The sequence below is a fragment of the Scyliorhinus torazame genome, chromosome 2 (assembly GCF_047496885.1).
Source record: "Scyliorhinus torazame isolate Kashiwa2021f chromosome 2, sScyTor2.1, whole genome shotgun sequence".
NCBI classification, from domain to species: domain Eukaryota; kingdom Metazoa; phylum Chordata; class Chondrichthyes; order Carcharhiniformes; family Scyliorhinidae; genus Scyliorhinus; species Scyliorhinus torazame.
This window is the reverse complement of record NC_092708.1, coordinates 199,367,495-199,386,100: the sequence shown is the minus strand read 5'-3', so window position 1 is coordinate 199,386,100 and position 18,606 is coordinate 199,367,495. Positions and strand designations below refer to the sequence as shown.

Here is an 18,606-nt window from a genome sequence, read left to right as displayed (position 1 = left end):
TCATTGAGCGCAACAAGAACAACAAAAACTACAAGAACAACAACAAAAACAACAAGAAGCATAACAAAGGCTACAACAGCAACAACAAGCACGGCAAAAACAACAACTTGTACAACATGGTACAACTCTGCACATGAAAGACAATGTGACAGCACAGCTCAAGACAATGGCAAGAGTGCGGACATACCACGGTATGACAACGAATCTCACCGATTCACATTTGCTCCACTACAAACAAGCAAATGAGCTTTCAGGAAAGGTGACATACAGAATCGCTACCACAAGCATAGAAAAAAAAAGAATCCAAATCAGACAACGAAGTGAATCGACCATTCAAACACCTCATGATCACAGGAACATTGACAGCATTCACAAGAAAATGACAGCATCAACATCACCACTTCAACAACAAAACAAGCAAGCCACTCGACTGTACCAATTCCTAAAGTTTGGACTCATAAATGTTAATTGGTATTGTATGATCATCAATATCATCACAACTTGTACATGTCATCAATTATCTACCTGTTTTGTACAATTTTCTTTAACAAAGTACAGAAAATATGTAACACGAAAAAAGGGGGGTGTAGTGATATGCATCACTGTATATACACAAGGGGTTAATGTAAATACACTACAACTAAGTAACTACTAGAGGAAACACCAGAGATGTCAAGACATGCAGACATACAACCAATGGGTCATTAGAACAGGACACAACCAATGGGTAATCAGGACACTCAGAGGTGGCATTACCACAAGGGGGCACTACATGACCATATAAAAGGACAGGGCACACAGGCTCTGCCTCTTCCACAGACAGACACCTAGAGAGTAAGACAGGGTTGATCAGCAGCAGCATCACACCCCAGCACGTGGCTTAGAGCAAGCTGGTATAGTTAGACTGAGTTACTAGAGCGGTAGATTAGCAGAGTGTCAAAATCATTTAAGAACTGTGTTAATAGTTCAATAAACACGTTGAACTCATTTCATAGTCTGGAGCATCCTCTCGTAGGGACTACATCAAGGAAGCAGCTTATGTTACACGAAGTAGCATAACACAACAAGTGGCTGCAGGACATTCTCAAGGAGGAGGGTGAACAGCCAGCTTTCGTGGTGCATATAGGCTCCAATGATATAGGTAAAAAAACGGGATGAGGTCCTACACGTTGAATTTAGGGAGTTAGGACCTCAAAGGTAGTAATCTCGGGATTACTACCAGTGTCACGTGCTAGTCAGAGTAGGAGTGACAGGATAGACAGGATGAATGCATGGCTTGAGAGATGGCACAGGAGGGGGAGGAGTTCAGATTTTTGGGACATTGGGACCGGTTCTGGGAGAGGTGGGACCATTACAAATCAGACGGTCTACACCTGGGCAGGACTGGAACGAATGTCCTAGGGGGATTGTTTGCTAGCGCTGTTGGGGAGGGTTTAAACTAATATGCCAGTGGGAGGGGAACCTACGTAAGTCAGAGAAAGAGGGAACAAGGACAAAATCAAAAGATAGAAAAGGGAATAAGAATAGTGATAGGCGAAGAAACCAAGGGAAAAATTTAAACAGGGCAAAAGAGAAAAATATTGGGAGCAAGACAAACAATGTGAAAAAGACAAACTTAAAGGCTCTGTACCTTAATGCACGGAGCATTTGCAATAAAGTGGATGAACTAATTGCGCAGATAGATATAAATGGGTACGATATAATTGGGATGACGAAAGTCCACCTCCGAAGGTCCGCCCCTCACCTGATCTACCAACGGACCCAAATTTAGTTTATGCAGCTGCTCCCACTCCCGCGTCATCTGGATACCCAAATATCGAAAGCTCCCTCCCACCACCTTGAACGGCATCTCACCCAACCTCTTTTAGGATGGGAATAGAAGGATACGGACCCAGGAAGTGTAGAAGATTGTAGTTTAGTCGGGCAGCATGGTCGGCACGGGCTTGGAGGGCCGAAGGGCCTGTTCCTGTGCTGTACATTTCTTTGTTCTTTGTTCTTTGTTCTTCTGTCCCCTTGCCTAGATCGCAAAGACCTCACTCTTACCCATATTCAATTTCTATCCCGAAAACCGGCCAAATTCTTCTAATTCCACCCCCCCCCCCCCCCCCGCACCACCCCTGCCAGACCCTTGACGCCCTTGATGCCAATGCCAACGGTTCTATAGCCAAGGCAAACAACAGTGGGGGAAGTGGACATCCCTGCCTCATCCCCCGGTGTAACCTGAAGTAGTTGGATCTCACCCAATTGTCCGCACACTCACCACCGGTGCCAGGTATAGCAACCGAACCCAATCCACAAATGCCTGCCCCAACCCAAAACGCAACAGGACCTCGCATAAATATTCCCACTCGACCCAATCAAAGGCCTTCTCTGCGTCCATGGCCACCACCACCTCAATCTCGCGCCCCTCTGAAATGAAATGAAAATCGCTTATTGTCACAAGTAGGCTTCAATGAAGTTACTGTGAAAAGCCCCTAGTCGCCACATTCCGGCACCTGTACGGGAATTGAACTCGCGCTGCTGCCATTTTCTGCATTGCAAGCCAGCTGTTTAGCCCACTGTGCTAAATCAGCCCCTATTATCCCTGAGACACAGACTTTGATCCTTGTGGCCAGGATCTGGCCTTGGCATCCACATTTAACAGGGAGATCGGCCTAAACAACCCACAATTTTCCGGATCCTTATCCAGTTTTAAGATGAGGGAGATTGATGCTTGTGACAATGTCGGGGGGAGCACTCCCAACTCCTTCGTTTCATTGAAGCCCCTTGCCAGCAGCGATCCCAAAACCCCCGAGAATTTCTTGTCGAATTCCACAGGATATAAGTCCTGTCCCAGGGCCTTACCCACTTGCATCGCCTCCAATCCCTCTACCACTTCTACAAGCCCATTGGGGCATCCAAGCCCTCCACCAGCTCATCATTAACCTTCGGGAACTCCAGCCCTTCCAGAAACCTCCTCATCCCCTCTTCCCCGGCTGGGGATTCCGACTTATACAATTTGCTATAAAACTCCCGAAACACCCGGGCCCAGGGTCGGAGAATCCCCGGGGGAGGCAATTCACGCGACGCCGCCCCGACGCCGGTCCGCCGATTCTCCGGTCACCGGAGAATCGGCGCCATTGGCGCTGGCACAGTCGCCCTCTTCTTGGCCAACTCCGCTTTGCCTGGGCTCCATGTCCTGCCCGCCCTCCCTCACATCCTCCTCGTCGGACAAGACCTGGCGTTCATCCTCCTCCTTCAACACATAGTCCTGCTGTGTGATGTTGTGGAGGACGCAGCAGGCCGCCACAATGCGAGCGGCCCTCTCAGCATCATACCGGGGGGCCCTCAAGAACGATCCAGGCACCTGAACCGCATCTTCAGGAGGCCGACGGATTGCTCGATCACATCCCTGGTTGCTGTGTGGGCGCCATTGTAGTGTGACTCCACATCGGTCTGTGGCCTCCGGATAGGTGGCATCAGCCATGACCACAGCGGATAGCCCCTGTCACCCAGGAGCCAACGCCTCAGCCGGGGCTGTGTCTCGAACATGTCAGGAATCATTGAGTTTGCCGGGATGAAGACTTTGTGCACACTGCCCGGGTACCGGGCGCAGACGTGTATGATGCGCAGCTGATGATCACATACCAGCTGCACGTTCATTGAGTGGTACCTCTTTATAGTGGCCTGTTATCCTCAAGTGCTTGTAGGGAGACGTGCATCCCGCAAACCACACCCTGGACCTGGGGGTTCCCGGCAATGGTGGCGAACCCTGCTGCCCGGGCATCCTAGTGGGCTCGGTCCACATCAAAGTAGATTTATTGATCCGCCTGGGCGTATAGGGCCTCCGTGACGGTGTGGATGCATCTGTGCACCGAGTTCAGTGAGATCCCGGACAGGTCTCCACTCAGTGCCTGGAAGGACCTCGTGGGGTAAAAGCTCAAGACGATTGTCACCTTGATGGCCAACGGGAACAGGTGTCCTCCCCCATGCCCCCATGGTTCCAGGTGTGCCAACATCTGGCAGATATGTCACACTGTCTCTCTGCTCAGTCAGAGGCTTCGACGGCATGCCCGGTCCAGCAGGTCCTTGAATGGCAGGCAGTGCCGGTACACACAAGGCCTCATGTGGCGCCTCCTTAGCACCTCCTCCTCCTCAGCCTGTTGGGCAGCTGGCTCTCCAACCTAGGTGATTGCTATCTGCCCCTCTACTGCACGCACCGCTGCTGCTCACTCTGCTGCTGTCCGCTTCGCTGCTACTTCTTCCTCTTTGAGCAGCGCCCGCTCGTACAGCCGCAGGGCATCCCCCACGGCTGCGGCAGCCAGCAGGAAGCCCACCATTGCTGGTTGAATTCCAATATCCATTGTCTGCAGGGGGTGAAAGGTCGACACGTTAGAATGGTACGTGCCCGATCAAGTCCACCGTGCTACACGGTGGCCCCGGTTGGCACAGTGGGATCCGCCCCCGCATCTCTCCCCCCATCCCCCCAACCCCCATCCTCTCACCCGTGGCCCCGGTGGTGGGCATACATTCACAGTGAACATTCCTTGGCCAGTAAAAGGTAAAACATTCAACCTCACAATCAAGGAGAGGCCATGGCATAATAGTATTGTCGCTGGACTAGTAATCCAGAGATCCAAAGTAATGTTTTGGGGACTGAGGTTCAAATCCTACCTCGGAAGGTGGTGAAATTTGAATTCAATAAAAATCTGGAATTAAAAGTCTAAGTATGATCAAGAAAACATGTCAATTGTTGTAAAACTCATCTGGCTTGCTGATCTTTAGGAGAGAAATCTGTCATCCTTACCGGGTCATCTGAATCCAGATCCGTAGCAATGTGGCTGACTTTGAAATGGCCGAACAAGCTATTCAAGGGCAGAGATGAGCATCAAATGCTGGCCTGACCAGCTATGCCCACATCCCATGATGGAATTGAAAGAAAATCAAATCACCCAGATTTACCTTTGCTTCTTATTGTCACATTGTTGCGCCTTGTTGAGTTTAGAAAGCAGTTTGGAGTAATGGAATAATATGTACAGCATTATTAACAATTACTCCAAACTGCTTTCTGTTTCACCATATTCAGTGGAGTAATGGAATAATATGTACAGCATTATTAACAATAATGGCAGTCTATTTATTTTTCAATACAGGGAGAGAAAGAAAAACAGGTGGATGTGAGCCTTCTACAGGCTGGACCTGCACTGATTGACTCAGAGCTAGCAGCAGAAAGAGAACTCTCCATGTCACTGACGTCTTATCAGGTTATTATTGAACTTCCCAAATCTGGGGCATATTTAATCAAGCCAACAATGAAGTGAATGAATGACAGGAACTCAGTGATGTTGAAGGGTGGGGATTTGTGTGCCTTTGTGATTTTGTACATGCACAGTTTAATAGAGTTTCTTCGGATCCTGGGTGTTTTGTGTTGGAGCTTTTCATGGACATGAGGATGGAGGTCCTCTTTCAGCCCAAAATCCTTTCCCCACTCCCCAGAAAAACATTGGATGGGGTCAACAGGCCGGGAGCAAGTTGGGTAGAGATTGCTGGGGAAGGGGTTAGCTTGGCGAGCAGATGTCAATTAATATTTATGTTCTACCACTATATCTGATCATTTATGTCGCTCTAATTTTTTACTGTGGTCTGACCTTTACCGCAACCTTCTATTTATTTGAACTTTAGAATTATATTATTTTCAGCAGATCTCTCATAGAATTATTACAATTCAGAAGGAGGCCATTCGGCCCATCGAGACTGCACTGACCCCCATCACCATGACCCCACCTACACTTTAGATACTAAGGGCCAATTTAGCAAGGCGAATCCTAACCCGCACATCTTTGGACTGTGGGATGAAAATGGAGAACCCGGAAGAAACTCATACAGACACAGGGAGTACGTGCAAACTCCACACTGTCTCCCGAGGTCGGAATCAAACCTGGGTCCCTGCCGCTGTGAGACAGCAGTGCTAACCACTGTGCCACCCAACCCTTTCTTTACTATTTTGAAGTCTTTTAAAAAATATATTTTTTATTCTCCTCCTTTATCACATTTTCTCCCAAATGTACACACAACAATAAAAACAATGTAACCTCAATCCCCATATCAATAACAACGATCCCATCCTTCCACCAAACCCCAGACATTAGTCCAAATGTTAACATAAGCAAATAACGAAAAGGAATCAGGCCCATAGTCACCATTAACACATACAGTCCATCTCCCCCATCCCTCCCTGCCCCCCTAATGTTCGATGTGATCCAATTCTCGAAAGTGCATAATGAATAACGCCCATGAATTGTAGAACCCCTCCATCCTTCCCCTCAGTTCAAATTTGACCTTTTCAAGCGTAAGAATTCCAGCAGGTTCCCCCGCCACACCAGGGCACAGGGTAGAGAGGTTGATCTCCACCCTAACAGGCGAAGGTGAAGGCTACAACATCTGCCTCCGCGCCCATTTCCAACCACGGCTGATCCGACACCCTGAATATGGCCACCTGCGGACCCGGGTCCAGTTTCACGTGCACCACTTTAGAGATTACCGTAAACACCTCCTTCTAGTAATCCTCCAGCTTTGGACAGGACCAAAACATATGAACGTGGTTTGCGGGGGCCCCCTCGCAACGTTCATACACATCTTCTACCCCTCAAAGAGCCGGCTCATCCTCGCCCTTGTAAGGTGCGCTCTATACACCACCTTCAGCTGTATCAGCCCCAACCTCACACACGAGGTGGAGGCATTCACTCTCCGGAGCACCTCACACCAGAACCCCTCCTCCATACCCTCTCCCACCTCTTCCTCCCACTTTGCCTTGATCCCTTCTAGTGGCACCTTCTCCTCTTCCAAAATAGCCCCGTAAACCGCCGATACTACCCCCTTCTCCAGTCCCCCTGTCGTCAGCACCTCCTCCAGCAATGTGGAGGCCGGCTCCACTGGGAAGCTCTGTATCTCCTTTCTGGCAAAGTCTTGAACCTGCATGTATCTAAATATTTCCCCCTGCTCCAGCCCATACTTCACTCCCAGCTCCTTCAATCCCGCAAAACAACCCCTAAGAAATAAATCTTTTAGTGTCCTAATTCCTTTCTCCTCCCATCTCCGAAAATTTCCATCCCACTTCCCTGGCTCAAATCTATGGTTCCCCGATTCGGCATTTCCCTTGACCCTGCCCCCAACCCGAAGTGCTGTTGAAACTGCCTCCAAATTCCCAACGGAGCTATTACTACCGGACTCCCTGAGTATCTCCCCAGAGATACTCATTGGGAGCGGCACTGTTGCTAGCGCTTTCAATCCCGACCCCCTACCCAAACTCTCCTCCATTCTGATCCATTGGGAGTTAACCCCCCTGACCCAGCTCCGTACCTTCTCCACATTCGCCGCCCAGTAATAATACATCGGGTTCGGAAGACCCAAACCCCCCTGCCCGCCTTGGTCTCTGCAGTAGCACCTTTTAATTCTGGCCACCTTCCCTCCCCATATGAACGAGGTAATCATCCCTTCAATCTCTCTAAAAAATGCCTTTGGCAGGAAAATCGGCAGGCATTGAAAAATAAACCGGAATCGTGGCAGCACATTTATTTTAACCGCCTATACCCGACCTGCCAGTGACAGAGGGGGAGACCATCCCACCTTGCCAGATCAGCTTTCACTCTCCCCACCAAACTAGGTTGTACCGACAGAGCCCCCCCCTCACTATTTTGAAGTCTTATCTACAATCCTAATTACCCTTTCTGTTCAGTTCCAGTGGTGCATCTCCTTCCTGCCCCAGTTTAGGTGCCAGTGACTCATGCAATGGAACCCTTCTTCCCCAAACCTATCTCTCAGACACACATTCATCCTTCTGGTCTTCCTAAACCAAGCCAATTAGCACATAGCTTGGGTCTCACCACACACCAGGTCCTGCTTTTCATTTGGTTCTTAATTTTGGAAATGCTTTATCAGGATATCCCCCCTTTTCCTTCCTATCTCATTGGTCCTGACATGGACCAGGACAATTTCCCACTCCCTTTCCAAGTTCTGCTCCAGTTGTACCCAGCTGTTCTTGAGCTTTGCACCAGGTCGGCAATAAACCTTCCTGATTCCCAGTTGCAAATGCAAAGGACACTATTCATATCCCAAGTATGGAAATAATTGCCCTGTCCTGAATGACCTTCATACACTCTGCTTCCTGCGCCTTGCTTTCCCCTGAGGTGTGATTGTAACCTGGAGAAAACTACCCAAATATTCCTCCCCCCCTCAGGAGTAGAGTTTCTCTAGTTCACACTCAATTTCAGTGGCCCTAAGCTGGAGTGACCCAAGGCAGCAACATTTGCTCCAACCATGACAATGTGCCATATGTATCAGGACAAAGGCATTCAGGCTTGGCCTGACAAGTGGCAAGTAACATTTGTGCCACGCAGGTGCCAGGCAATGACTTGGACTAGCCATATAAATACTGAAGCTGCAAGAACAGGCCAGAGGTTGGGAATTCTTCAGCGAACAACTCATCTCCTAACTCCCCAAAGCCTTCCCACCATCTACAAGGCACAAGTCAGGAGTGTGAATGAATACTTTCCACATGCCTGGATGAGTCCAGCTCCATCAACATGCAAGAATCTCAATAACATCCAGGACAAAGCAGCCCACCTGATTGGCACCACATCTACCATGTTTAACATCCACTCCCCCCACCATCAACACACAGTGGCAGAAATGTGTACCATGTGCAATATGAGTTGCAGCAACTCACCAAGGTTCCATCAACAGCATCCTCCACTGCCATGATTTTTACTTCCTAGTGTCATAATATACATCAGTACATTATGGTGCAATCACACACACACACTGATGGACATGCAGTAGGACCAACCAGCAGACACAACACCGCAACCAATCACCAGTGAGAGCACAAGCACTATAAAGACAGGAGACAGGAGAGTTCCCGCTCATTCTAGCAGCAGCCAGCTCAGAGCACAGAGCTCACAGCCTGCATCACAGACATTCACCATGTGTTGAGTGCCTCACCATAGCTAGTGATAGGAAAGGGTCCACAGTTAAGCTGGTATTGCTTATACCCACGTTTACAGTATGTTAGCATAGTTGAACAGTTAATAAAATAGCGTTACACCACTTCCAGCATTGTTGGCTTGTTTGTGAACCAGAACACCCAACACAACACCTAGGAGGACAAGCAAAGCAGATGCGTGGGAGCATCACTCAAGTTCTTCTCCATGCCTCACACTATCCTGATTTGGAAATATATCGCCATTCCTTCATTGTCATTGTGTCAAATCCTGGACCTCCCTCCTTAACAGCACCGTGGGTGTATCTGCACCTCAGGGACTTCAGCAGTTCAGAAAGGCGGCTCACCCCCACCTTCCCGAGGGCAATGAGATGGGGAATAAATGTTGGCCTAACCAGCGAGATAATTTTTTAAAATCTGGAACAATCTCATAGTCCACAAACTCCCAACTACTGTTGTCCCAACACACTGTAGTTCCATGGGTGGGATTCTCTGTTGGCGAATGCCAGAATGGGAAAATGCCATTGGGTGGAGAATTGACTTTGATGCCGAAATCGTGTGGAAATCACAATTCTCCGTCACCTTGACAGTGGCGTTAATGCATTCCAGAATGCATGTACAGTAAACACCACTGGCATATCATTAGTGGGCCCGACCGGTATTCTCCAGGACCTTGCGATTCTCCGCCTCCACTGGGACAAATTTCTGATGGCGAAGTTCACTTGTGCTTTTAAAAATTGCGAAACTTGCTGATGAGGGAGAGAGAGAGGGTACGGAAAGCATCCAACATTGCTATAGTTTGCTGACAGTCATGCCACTACTGGGGGGCTTCTGCCAGGGCTGGGGGGCGTAGCGGGATGTGGCCAGTAGGTGGGCTGTGGGGTCGGGGTGGAAGGACATGAAACACTATTGCCACAGCCGAAAAGGCAGCCATGCGGCTACGCATGCCACTGACTGCCCACTGTGAATTTAGGGCAGTCCCCCTATTTGCACCCTGGTCCCAGCCGACCCATCAACGGTGTGGGTGCTTCCAGTGCAACCAGTGTCACCGTGTTGGCTGGGATGAGAGTGTGCGGGGAGTGAAGTGTGTATATAGCTTGTCAGCTTCCTGAGTGTAAATCACGGACCCGGCCAATTCATTTCTCACTGGAATCAATTGTGTTCCATGTAGCGCCGATGCTAGCCCCTCAGCGGTCGCTAAGTGTGTAGAAGATTTTAGTTTAGACGGGCAGCATGGTCGGCGCAGGCTTGGAGGGCCGAAGGGTCTGTTCTTGTGCTGTACTTTTCTTTGTTCTTTGTTCTTTGTAAATTGGTCCCGGTGCAGCACCAGTTTTGTTGTCGTAGAAGTCTACAAATCCTGCTCTGGCGTCAACACTTAGTCTTAGAAACAGAGAATCCAGCCGCATGTATATAATATTTCTTTATCGATAGCAAGTAATATGGGCTGCACAATGGTTAGCACTGCTGCCTCACAGTGCCAGGGATCCAGGTTCGGTTCTGACCTCGGGTGACTGTGGCGTTTGCACATTCTCCCATGTCTGCGAGGGTTTCCTTCAGGTGCTCCAGTTTCCTCCCACAGTCAAAAGATGTGAAGATTAGGTGGATTGGCCATGCTAAATTGCCAATGTTTAGGTGGGTTAAGCGGTCACAAGGATAGGGCAGGGGACTGTATGTTCAGAGCAGACTCGATGGGCCGAATGTCCTCCTTCTGTACTGCATGGAATTCTATGTTTCTAATAATATTGTTCTCGAACTTACAGAACAACTTGAGGTGTAATATTAATTAGTAAACTGGGAAAGTATTTTAGTACAGTGGATTGTGCCTACCTCTGGCCCAGAAACTTTGGGCTCAAGTCCAACACCAGGACATGTTGACCACATAAGGAGTGTTTATAATTCAGTTCGACGGGTTGATAATCAGCTCAGGAATAATTTTGCCCACTAGTCCCCAAATGGAAAAACAGTGTGAGTGTGACGAGATGCTTAAAAAAATTATTAATAGTGGTTAGCACTGTGACCTCACGGCGCCGATTACCTGCGTTCGACCCTAGTCCCATGTCACTGTCCGTGTGGAGTTTGCACATTCTCCCCGTGTCTGCGTGGGTCTCACCCCCATAACCCAAAGATGTGCAGAGTAGGTGGCTTGGCCACGCTAAATTGCCCCTTAATTGACAAAAACATTATTAGTTAAGGGTTTGTATTGGTTTGAATACAAATTCATGTTCCTTTGTCATTTAAACTCCTACTATATACATTTATTCACATATTCTTGCATTTTGTCACAATCTTCCTTGAGAACAACTTCACCTCAACTTGCTTCTTGGGTTACACAGAATAGTAACAACTCATTCAGTCTGACCAGCCCCTACCAATGTTTATGCTCCATTTAAGTTTCATTCCACCTTTCCTCATGTACGTCTCATCAGCATAACCATCCATGTCCTTCTATCTTATATGCTTATGCAGCTTCCCCATTGTCATTTGAAACTTTTGAAATTGTGGGAAATATTTAACGGAAAAATTTCTATACTTTTAAAAATATTTTTATTGGTATTTAAAGTAACAATTACAGAATAAACAAAGAAAGGGCAGCACGGTGGTACAGGGGCGCAGTGGTTAGCACTGCTGCCTCACAATGCTGAGGACCTGGGTTCGATCCCAGCTCTGGGTCACTGTCCGTGTGGAGTTTGCACATTCTCCCCATGTCTGCGTGGGTTTCACCCCTACAACCCAAAGATGTGCAGGGTAGGTGGATTGACCACATTGAATTGCCCCTCACTTGGAAAAAATGAATAGGGTACTGTAAATTTATAAGAAATAAAAGAATAAACAAAGAAAGAAGAGGGGGAAAAAAACTGTGTTTCACACATGAAGTAACATATAACAACATAGGTTTGAACAGCCAGCCTCGTGCCCCTCCTTGTCACCATAACTGTGGCTGGGGCTCTAATGCTGGATAGTATTTACATTTATAGAACAATGTTCGAACTTCAGAAGAGTCGGGCGAAATTCTCCATAATCGGCGTGATGTATGCCGACCGGCGCCAAAAACGACGCAAATTAGTCCGGCATCGCGCCGCCCCAAAGGTGCGGAATCCTCCGCATCTCGAGCGGCCGAGCCCTAACCTTGAGGGGCTAGGCCCGCGCCAGACTGATTTCCGCCCCGCCAGCTGGCGGGAAAGGCCTTTGGTGCCCCGCCAGCTGGCGCGGAAATGACATTGCCGGGCGGCGCATGCGCGGGAGCGTCAGCGGCCGCTCACGGCATCCATGCACATGCGCAGTGGAGCGGGTCTCTTCCGCCTCCGCCATGGTGGAGACCATGGCGAAGGCAGAAGGAAAAGAGTGCCCCCCGGCACAGGCCCGCCTGCGGATCGGTGGGCCCCGATCGCAGGCCAGGCCACCATGGGGGCACCCCCCCGGGGCCAGATCGCCCCGCGCCCCCCTCAGGACACCGGAGCCCGCCCGCGCCGCCTTGTCCCTCCGGTAAGAGAGGTGGTTTAATCCACGCCGGCGGGACAGGCATTTCAGCAGCGGGACTTCGGCCCAGAGAATCGCTGGGGGGGGCCGCCAACCGGCGCGGCGCGATTCCCGCCCCCACCGAATCTCTGGTGCCGGAGAATTCGGCAACCAGCGGGGGCGGGATTCACGCCAGACCCCGGCGATTCTCCGACCCGGCGGGGGGTCGGAGAATCCCACCCCAGGTCTCTGTCGCTTAGCGGTACGAGTTGTTTCTCGTTTCTCCCTTTAGTACCCTGGTGTGTTTGGGGTTTCTCCCCTCTTTTGTCTGTAGCCTTCATTCGATTGGGTGGGAGGGGCGGGGAAGTCACCCTCCCCCTTGGTCTTCAGAGGGGGGGTAGGTCTGCTTGTTACCCCTGTTTCTCCCCATATATGGGAGACCTGTGCTTCCTCCAACAGATGTCCCTTCTCCTCATTCCTTCCCTATCCTTCTCTAGCTCTCCTCTCTCTGGGTGGCTGCTCCTATCCCCCCCCCCTTTTCAGTTCCCCCCTCCTGTCCCCTTTCCCTCCCCACTAGCTATCTCTCCAACCCCACCCCCACCCGCCCCTACCCCGCCACCGCAACCGACTGGCTGCTGGTTACAAACAGGTCCCTGTATAAGTTTGGGAATTTGCTCCTGTGGTGTGGAATCTCTGGTTGCAAACAGAACCCTCTTATTTTGAATTTAATATTTTTCCACCCTCAGGAATTCGGCCAGGTCTGTGAGCCATTCCAAGGTCCTGAGCGGTGCCGCCGACTTCCATCCAGCAGAAGTCTCCACCTGGTGATCAGTGAACTGAAGGCCAGGGTGTCCGTCTCTTTTCCTGTCCATAGCTCTGGGTGCTCTGATACCCCGAAGACTGCCACAGAGGGGCACGGCTCCATCTCAACGCCCATCCCCTTGGGCATAGCCTTGAAGAATATCATCCAGAATTCCCTGAGTCTGGGGCATGAACAGAACATGTGGGTGTGGTTGGCCAGACCCGCCCAGCACCTTTCAGACCCGTCCTCCACCTACGGGAAGAAGACACTCATGCGTGTCTTGGTGAGGTGTGCTCTGTGGACCACCTTGAGCTGCATCAGGCTTAGCCCAGCGCAGGAGGAGGTGGAGTTCAATCTCTGCAGTGCCTCGATCCAGAGTTCTCCCCCTATCTCCATGCCCAGTTCCTCTCCCCACTTCGTCTGGTCTCGTCCAGTGGAGTCCTAACCTGTTCCGTGAGACTCCTGTATATGTCACCCCACATGTCATCCCCTAACCAGTCCAGGAGTGTGTGCGTGGGTCTTTGGGGCAACTGTTTTGTCTTCTTGCGGAGAAAGTTATGTAGCTGCCGATATCTGAGCTTGTTCCCTTTCGTGAGTTCCTCCAAGGTCGCAAGGCTGTTGTCCATATACATGTTCTTCTGTCCTCTTCCCATGTCCCAAATGTATCGTCCATCCCTGCCGGTGCGAACCTGTGTTTATTGCAGATGGTGGCCCTCGTGGACATCTCGCTCAGTTCAAAATGGCGCCCCCACGCACTCACCTCCCACCACACCCCCTCTCCACCACTACCATCTCCCCACAGTCCCTCTCCACCAGCACCATCGCCCCATACCCCCCTCTACCACCACTTTCCCCTCCCACACCCTCTCTCACCACCATCCCCTCCCCCTACATTCCCCCATTAATCCCCCCTCCCCACACATTATCCCCTGCCTCCACACACCCCCACTACCCCCCAACCTGTGATGCAATCAGGCATTCGTCTTGTGTCTTGCAGGAGCTCTTGGTGATGGCGTGGGCCCTTCTGCTGCCCTACGCTCTTGACACAACCAGAACCACAAGTGGGGAGCAGCGAGGACAAGGACAGCAGTGGGAACCCTCTAATTGCGCCCCTTGACACACCAGCTCGGGTCCGTGGAAGACACCGACTTTCCGTCACAACTGATTCCAAATCCCTCCACCATCCCAGAGACACTCACCCCATTTCACCGACGCTGAAATGGAGACCCTGCTGGATGCCGGGTTGGACATTATCATGAAACGGCTCCTGGGACACTATCTGGTGCGCACCACACACGTTCAGGTGGAGGTAGGAATCATGGGTTGTAGGGGGGCCAGATGGCCGATTCCTGTCTGCCGTCTAGATGTGTTTCAGGTTTCTGGAAAGGATGGTCCCATCTGTAGTGGAGATGCAGTCTCAGAGCCAGGAACTGCATGAGGGGTTGTCGGCGAGCATCCAGTACCTGCAAGTGCTGTTGGAGGAGTCCAATTGCGTTCAGCTGCAGAAAGTGGTGCCGACTATGCGTGCCACTTAGGCCAACACCGCACAGGTGGCGTCCGAGGTGGAGGCCATGGTGGAGGGGGTTTCAACCATGGGTCAAGATGTCCAAGACCTGGGGAAATTGGTTCAGGCGGTGTCCGAAGCGAAGGATAGGGCTGCCCTGTCACAGGCAGCCAAGGGTAAGGCTGCCCTGTAAGAGGCAGCCAAGGATCGGGCTGCCTTGTCGTAGGCAGCCATGTGCGAGAGCGACCTAGACATAGCAGCAGCACTTGAGAGCCTGGCCCAGTCACAGCGGGCCATGATTGACAGAGTCGGCAGCATTACCCAGGCATTGGCCATCGTGGCAAGGTGCTATTGGAGGAGTCCAACCGCGTGCAGTAGCAGATGGTGCCAACCATGCGTTTGGGTCCACTACTATCCGACCGTTACTGTCCCTGATCTGCGCTATCTCTCTTTCACGGCAGCCTGCTTTCTTGCTGGTGTGCCAGCATTGGGCTGGCTTTGCCTCCATGTTTGCAAAAGACCCCGTGCCTGGTGGAGCTGATGACTGACTTCCATGTGGAGAGCAGGTCAGATTCCATCTGCAGCTTCTTCCTTTCCACCAGCAGTTCCACGGTTGGGGCCGTGGAGTATCGCTGATACACCTCCAATATGGAGTCGATCAGTCGCTGATTGGTTTCCCTTTCCTTCCCGTCCCTAAGGTTATAATATCCCCCTGATCACCGCCTTCAGTGACTCCCAGAACGTGGTGGGTGAGACTTCCCTGTTTTGGTTCCAGGACATAATCGTTGATGGCATGGGATATTTTAGTGTTGAATTCATTATTGGTGAGGAGGGCTGCATCCCGCCTCCATGGGGGACTTTGGGCCCATCACTTCTCTAACCACACGTTGATGTAATGTGGCGCATGGTTGGAGATTACAATGGTGGAGCACTCCACCTTCGTTAACCCTTGAAGCACCCTCTTCCCTGCCACAAAAAAGACAATCCGTGAGTAGGCCTTGTGAACGTGGGAGAAGGAGAATTATTTTTCCCCAGGGTGGTGGAACCTCCACAGGTCACACCACCCCGGCCTGCTCCATGAAGATGCTCAGTTCATGTGCCAAGCCTGACACATTACCTGTCCTTCGGTTAGATCTGTCCAACATCGGGTCTGCACACAGTTAAAGTTGCCCCCTCATGGTTAATCAATGGTGTCCAATTCCTGGATTTCACCCATTGTTTTCTTGACTAATTCTGCGTCGACCCAGTTCGAGGAGTATATATTTACCAAAATTACTCATCGCTGTAAATGAGACTGTCATGCTAACTAATATGGCTACCCCACCCCGCTCATCCTGGTATTAAAACACGAGGGAAACATTTGTCCCACCCAGCCCTTCCTTACCCACTGTTTGTCTCTCCCCCTCTTGTGTGTTTCCTGTAGGAAGGCTACGTCCACCTTCAGACTCTTAAGATGGGCGATGACTCTGGATGCCTACTCCGGCTAGTTGAGGTCTCTCACGTTCCATGTAACTATGTGACGCACCCCCCCGCGCGCACCCTCCCCCCCACCTCCTGTGGAGTTAGCCATATTCATCTTGTGGGTCTGGCCCATCTGATGGGCCTGCCCTCGTTCTCGTGCCATTCAAAATGGTCAGCAATTGCTTCTGTTTTCTCACCATGTAGCCTGTTGCAACCAGCCCTCTCTCCCTTTCCCTTGTGTTTCCCCCTCCTGGTACCTTCCCCTCGGTTCTACTTCCTCTTCCCTGGAGGAGCGACGTGGCCTCCTCATTCACCATACTTCCAAACACCAGCATACTTGCTCATGTGGCGGTTTCCTTCTCGATCTGGTTCCCCTGTTTAACCCCTGTCTAACTCCCCCCCACCCCCTCCACCCCCATCATCTCCGCCTCTCTATCTGCATTCTTTCCTATCTTTCTTTCCCTTGGCCTTCGTACTCCACCTTCTTTTCCATGCTCACTCTTACTGTCTGCCTAAATTGCTGTCCTGGACAAATGTGTTGGCCTTCTCAGGGTGTTGAAGTAGTTTGTCTGGTATGTGACCCATAACCTGGCAGGGTAGAGCATGCCAAACCGCACCTTGCTCTTGTAGAGAGCGGATTTGCCGCTGTTAAATTCGGCCTGGCATGTTGCCTGGTCTGCCCCAATGTCCTGGTACAAGCGGATGGGATGTCCCTCCCACTTGCACCCTCTCCCACTTTTCGGCCATCTCAGGATCTGTTCCTTATCTTGGTACTTGTGGAACTTCACAATCATCGCCCGTGGAGGTTCTCCGGCTCTGGGCCGCTGTCGAAGTGACCTACGGTCACGGTCCACCTCCAGGGGCTTGGGGAAGCCCTCTTTGTTTTCCAAACATCTCTGAGATGCATTCCGTGGGTTTCTCCATCATCTCTGGCAGCTCCACGATTCTCAAGTTTTGCCGTCGAGACCAATCTTCTTGAGAGTTGACTTTCTCCCTTAGGCCCGTCTGAAACTTGATCATGCTCGCCACTTGGGTCTCCAATTCCGTGATCCTGTCTCCTTGGTCTTTGACGGCTTCTCCAAGTCTCTCATCTTGGATTCCTGGGCCTCCAGCTCCATTTTGGCCATCGCCTCCCTCATGGGTGTCGTTACCATCGTCACCACTATCTCAACGGCTGCCACAGTCTTTTTTCTGCTCCTCTTTGTGCCTCTGGAGCTTGGCGGTAATGAAGCCCATGAGCTTGACCATCAGCAGCTCGGTCCACGCTGAGACTTCCGTGGGGTCTGCCCTTCCCATTTCTGTGCTACCTTATGTGGCTGCCGGCTCTGAGGTCAAGGTTTCCCTTTCCCTCGTCCTTGTTGGCCTTCTTGGTGGGCGGCTGGCTCTTTCCCATGTTGCACAATCAATCACGAGACGAGATGAGGAGGAGTCGAACAATGGCTTTATTACGCAGACTTGTTCCCCAGCAGCACAGTTACAGAATGCGGCTGCTGGGAGAACCCGAGCTCTTATACTCCTCCTTACCAGGTGGAGCCAGCAGGTGGCTGACCAGTCGGGACCCAGCATCTATCCACCAATAGCCTCTCGGCATCGCAGGGTACCTTAACACCCCTAATACATACCACCACATTCACCCCTTGTTAAAAAAGAACCCGGCGGGGTAGTGGGCCGTATGGTGGTAGGGGTTTACAGAGTGGGTACCTAGGATGCCGCTAACACGGCGGCTCTGCTCCGATATCAACTACTAGTACTACTTACAATGACGCTTTTACTGGGCAACCCAAAAAAACTTTTTACAGAGGCATTTCTTGCTTTACTATACTGACTCGATGAGTCGAATGGGTGCCCTGGTCGTCCTCGCCGATCGTCTTAGCCCCAGTGCTGATGCAGGCGCTGGTTCGGGCCCCGTCGTCTCTGGGAGCGTCGCAATGCCTCTTCCCGCTCCAATACCCCTATTCGGGGCTGGGGGAAGGACCGATCCACCCGGGAAGGGGGCGGCTGTGGGGTGCGCCGGTGGGAGGGAGGGGGTGATTGGTGTTGGGGGGGGGGGTGGAGCTCCAGAGGGTGTGACTGGTGTTGGGGGTGTGTGTGGAGCTCCGGCGGGTGCCAGGTCCCGCAGGGAGACCGTGTCCTGTCGGCCGTCTGGGTACGCCACATAGGCGTATTGAGGGTTCGCGTGGAGGAGATGAACCCTCTTGACCAACGGGTCCGATTTGTGCGTCCGCACATGCTTTCGGAGCAGGATGGGTCCCGGGGCTGCCAGCCAGGTCGGAAGTGATGTTCCGGAGGAGGACTTCCTAGGGAAGACAAGGAGGCGTTCGTGAGGTGTTTGATTCGTTGTTGTACACAGCAGCAACCGGATGGAGTGGAGGGCGTCCGGGAGGACTTCCTGCCAACGGGAAACTT

General features: G+C 51.3%; 1 protein-coding gene across 8 annotated transcripts in view; it reads left to right on the top strand.

The window, feature by feature from the left end:
- The window catches only part of LOC140395077 (uncharacterized), a 659,825-nt gene that overhangs the window by 242,888 nt on the left and 398,331 nt on the right, over positions 1–18,606 (top strand). For all 8 annotated transcript variants that reach the window (XM_072482474.1, XM_072482512.1, XM_072482492.1 and 5 more), the window contains one exon: positions 5,133–5,243. In XM_072482474.1, the coding sequence (XP_072338575.1) occupies positions 5,133–5,243 (111 nt within the window). The remainder of the gene's footprint in view (positions 1–5,132; positions 5,244–18,606) is intronic.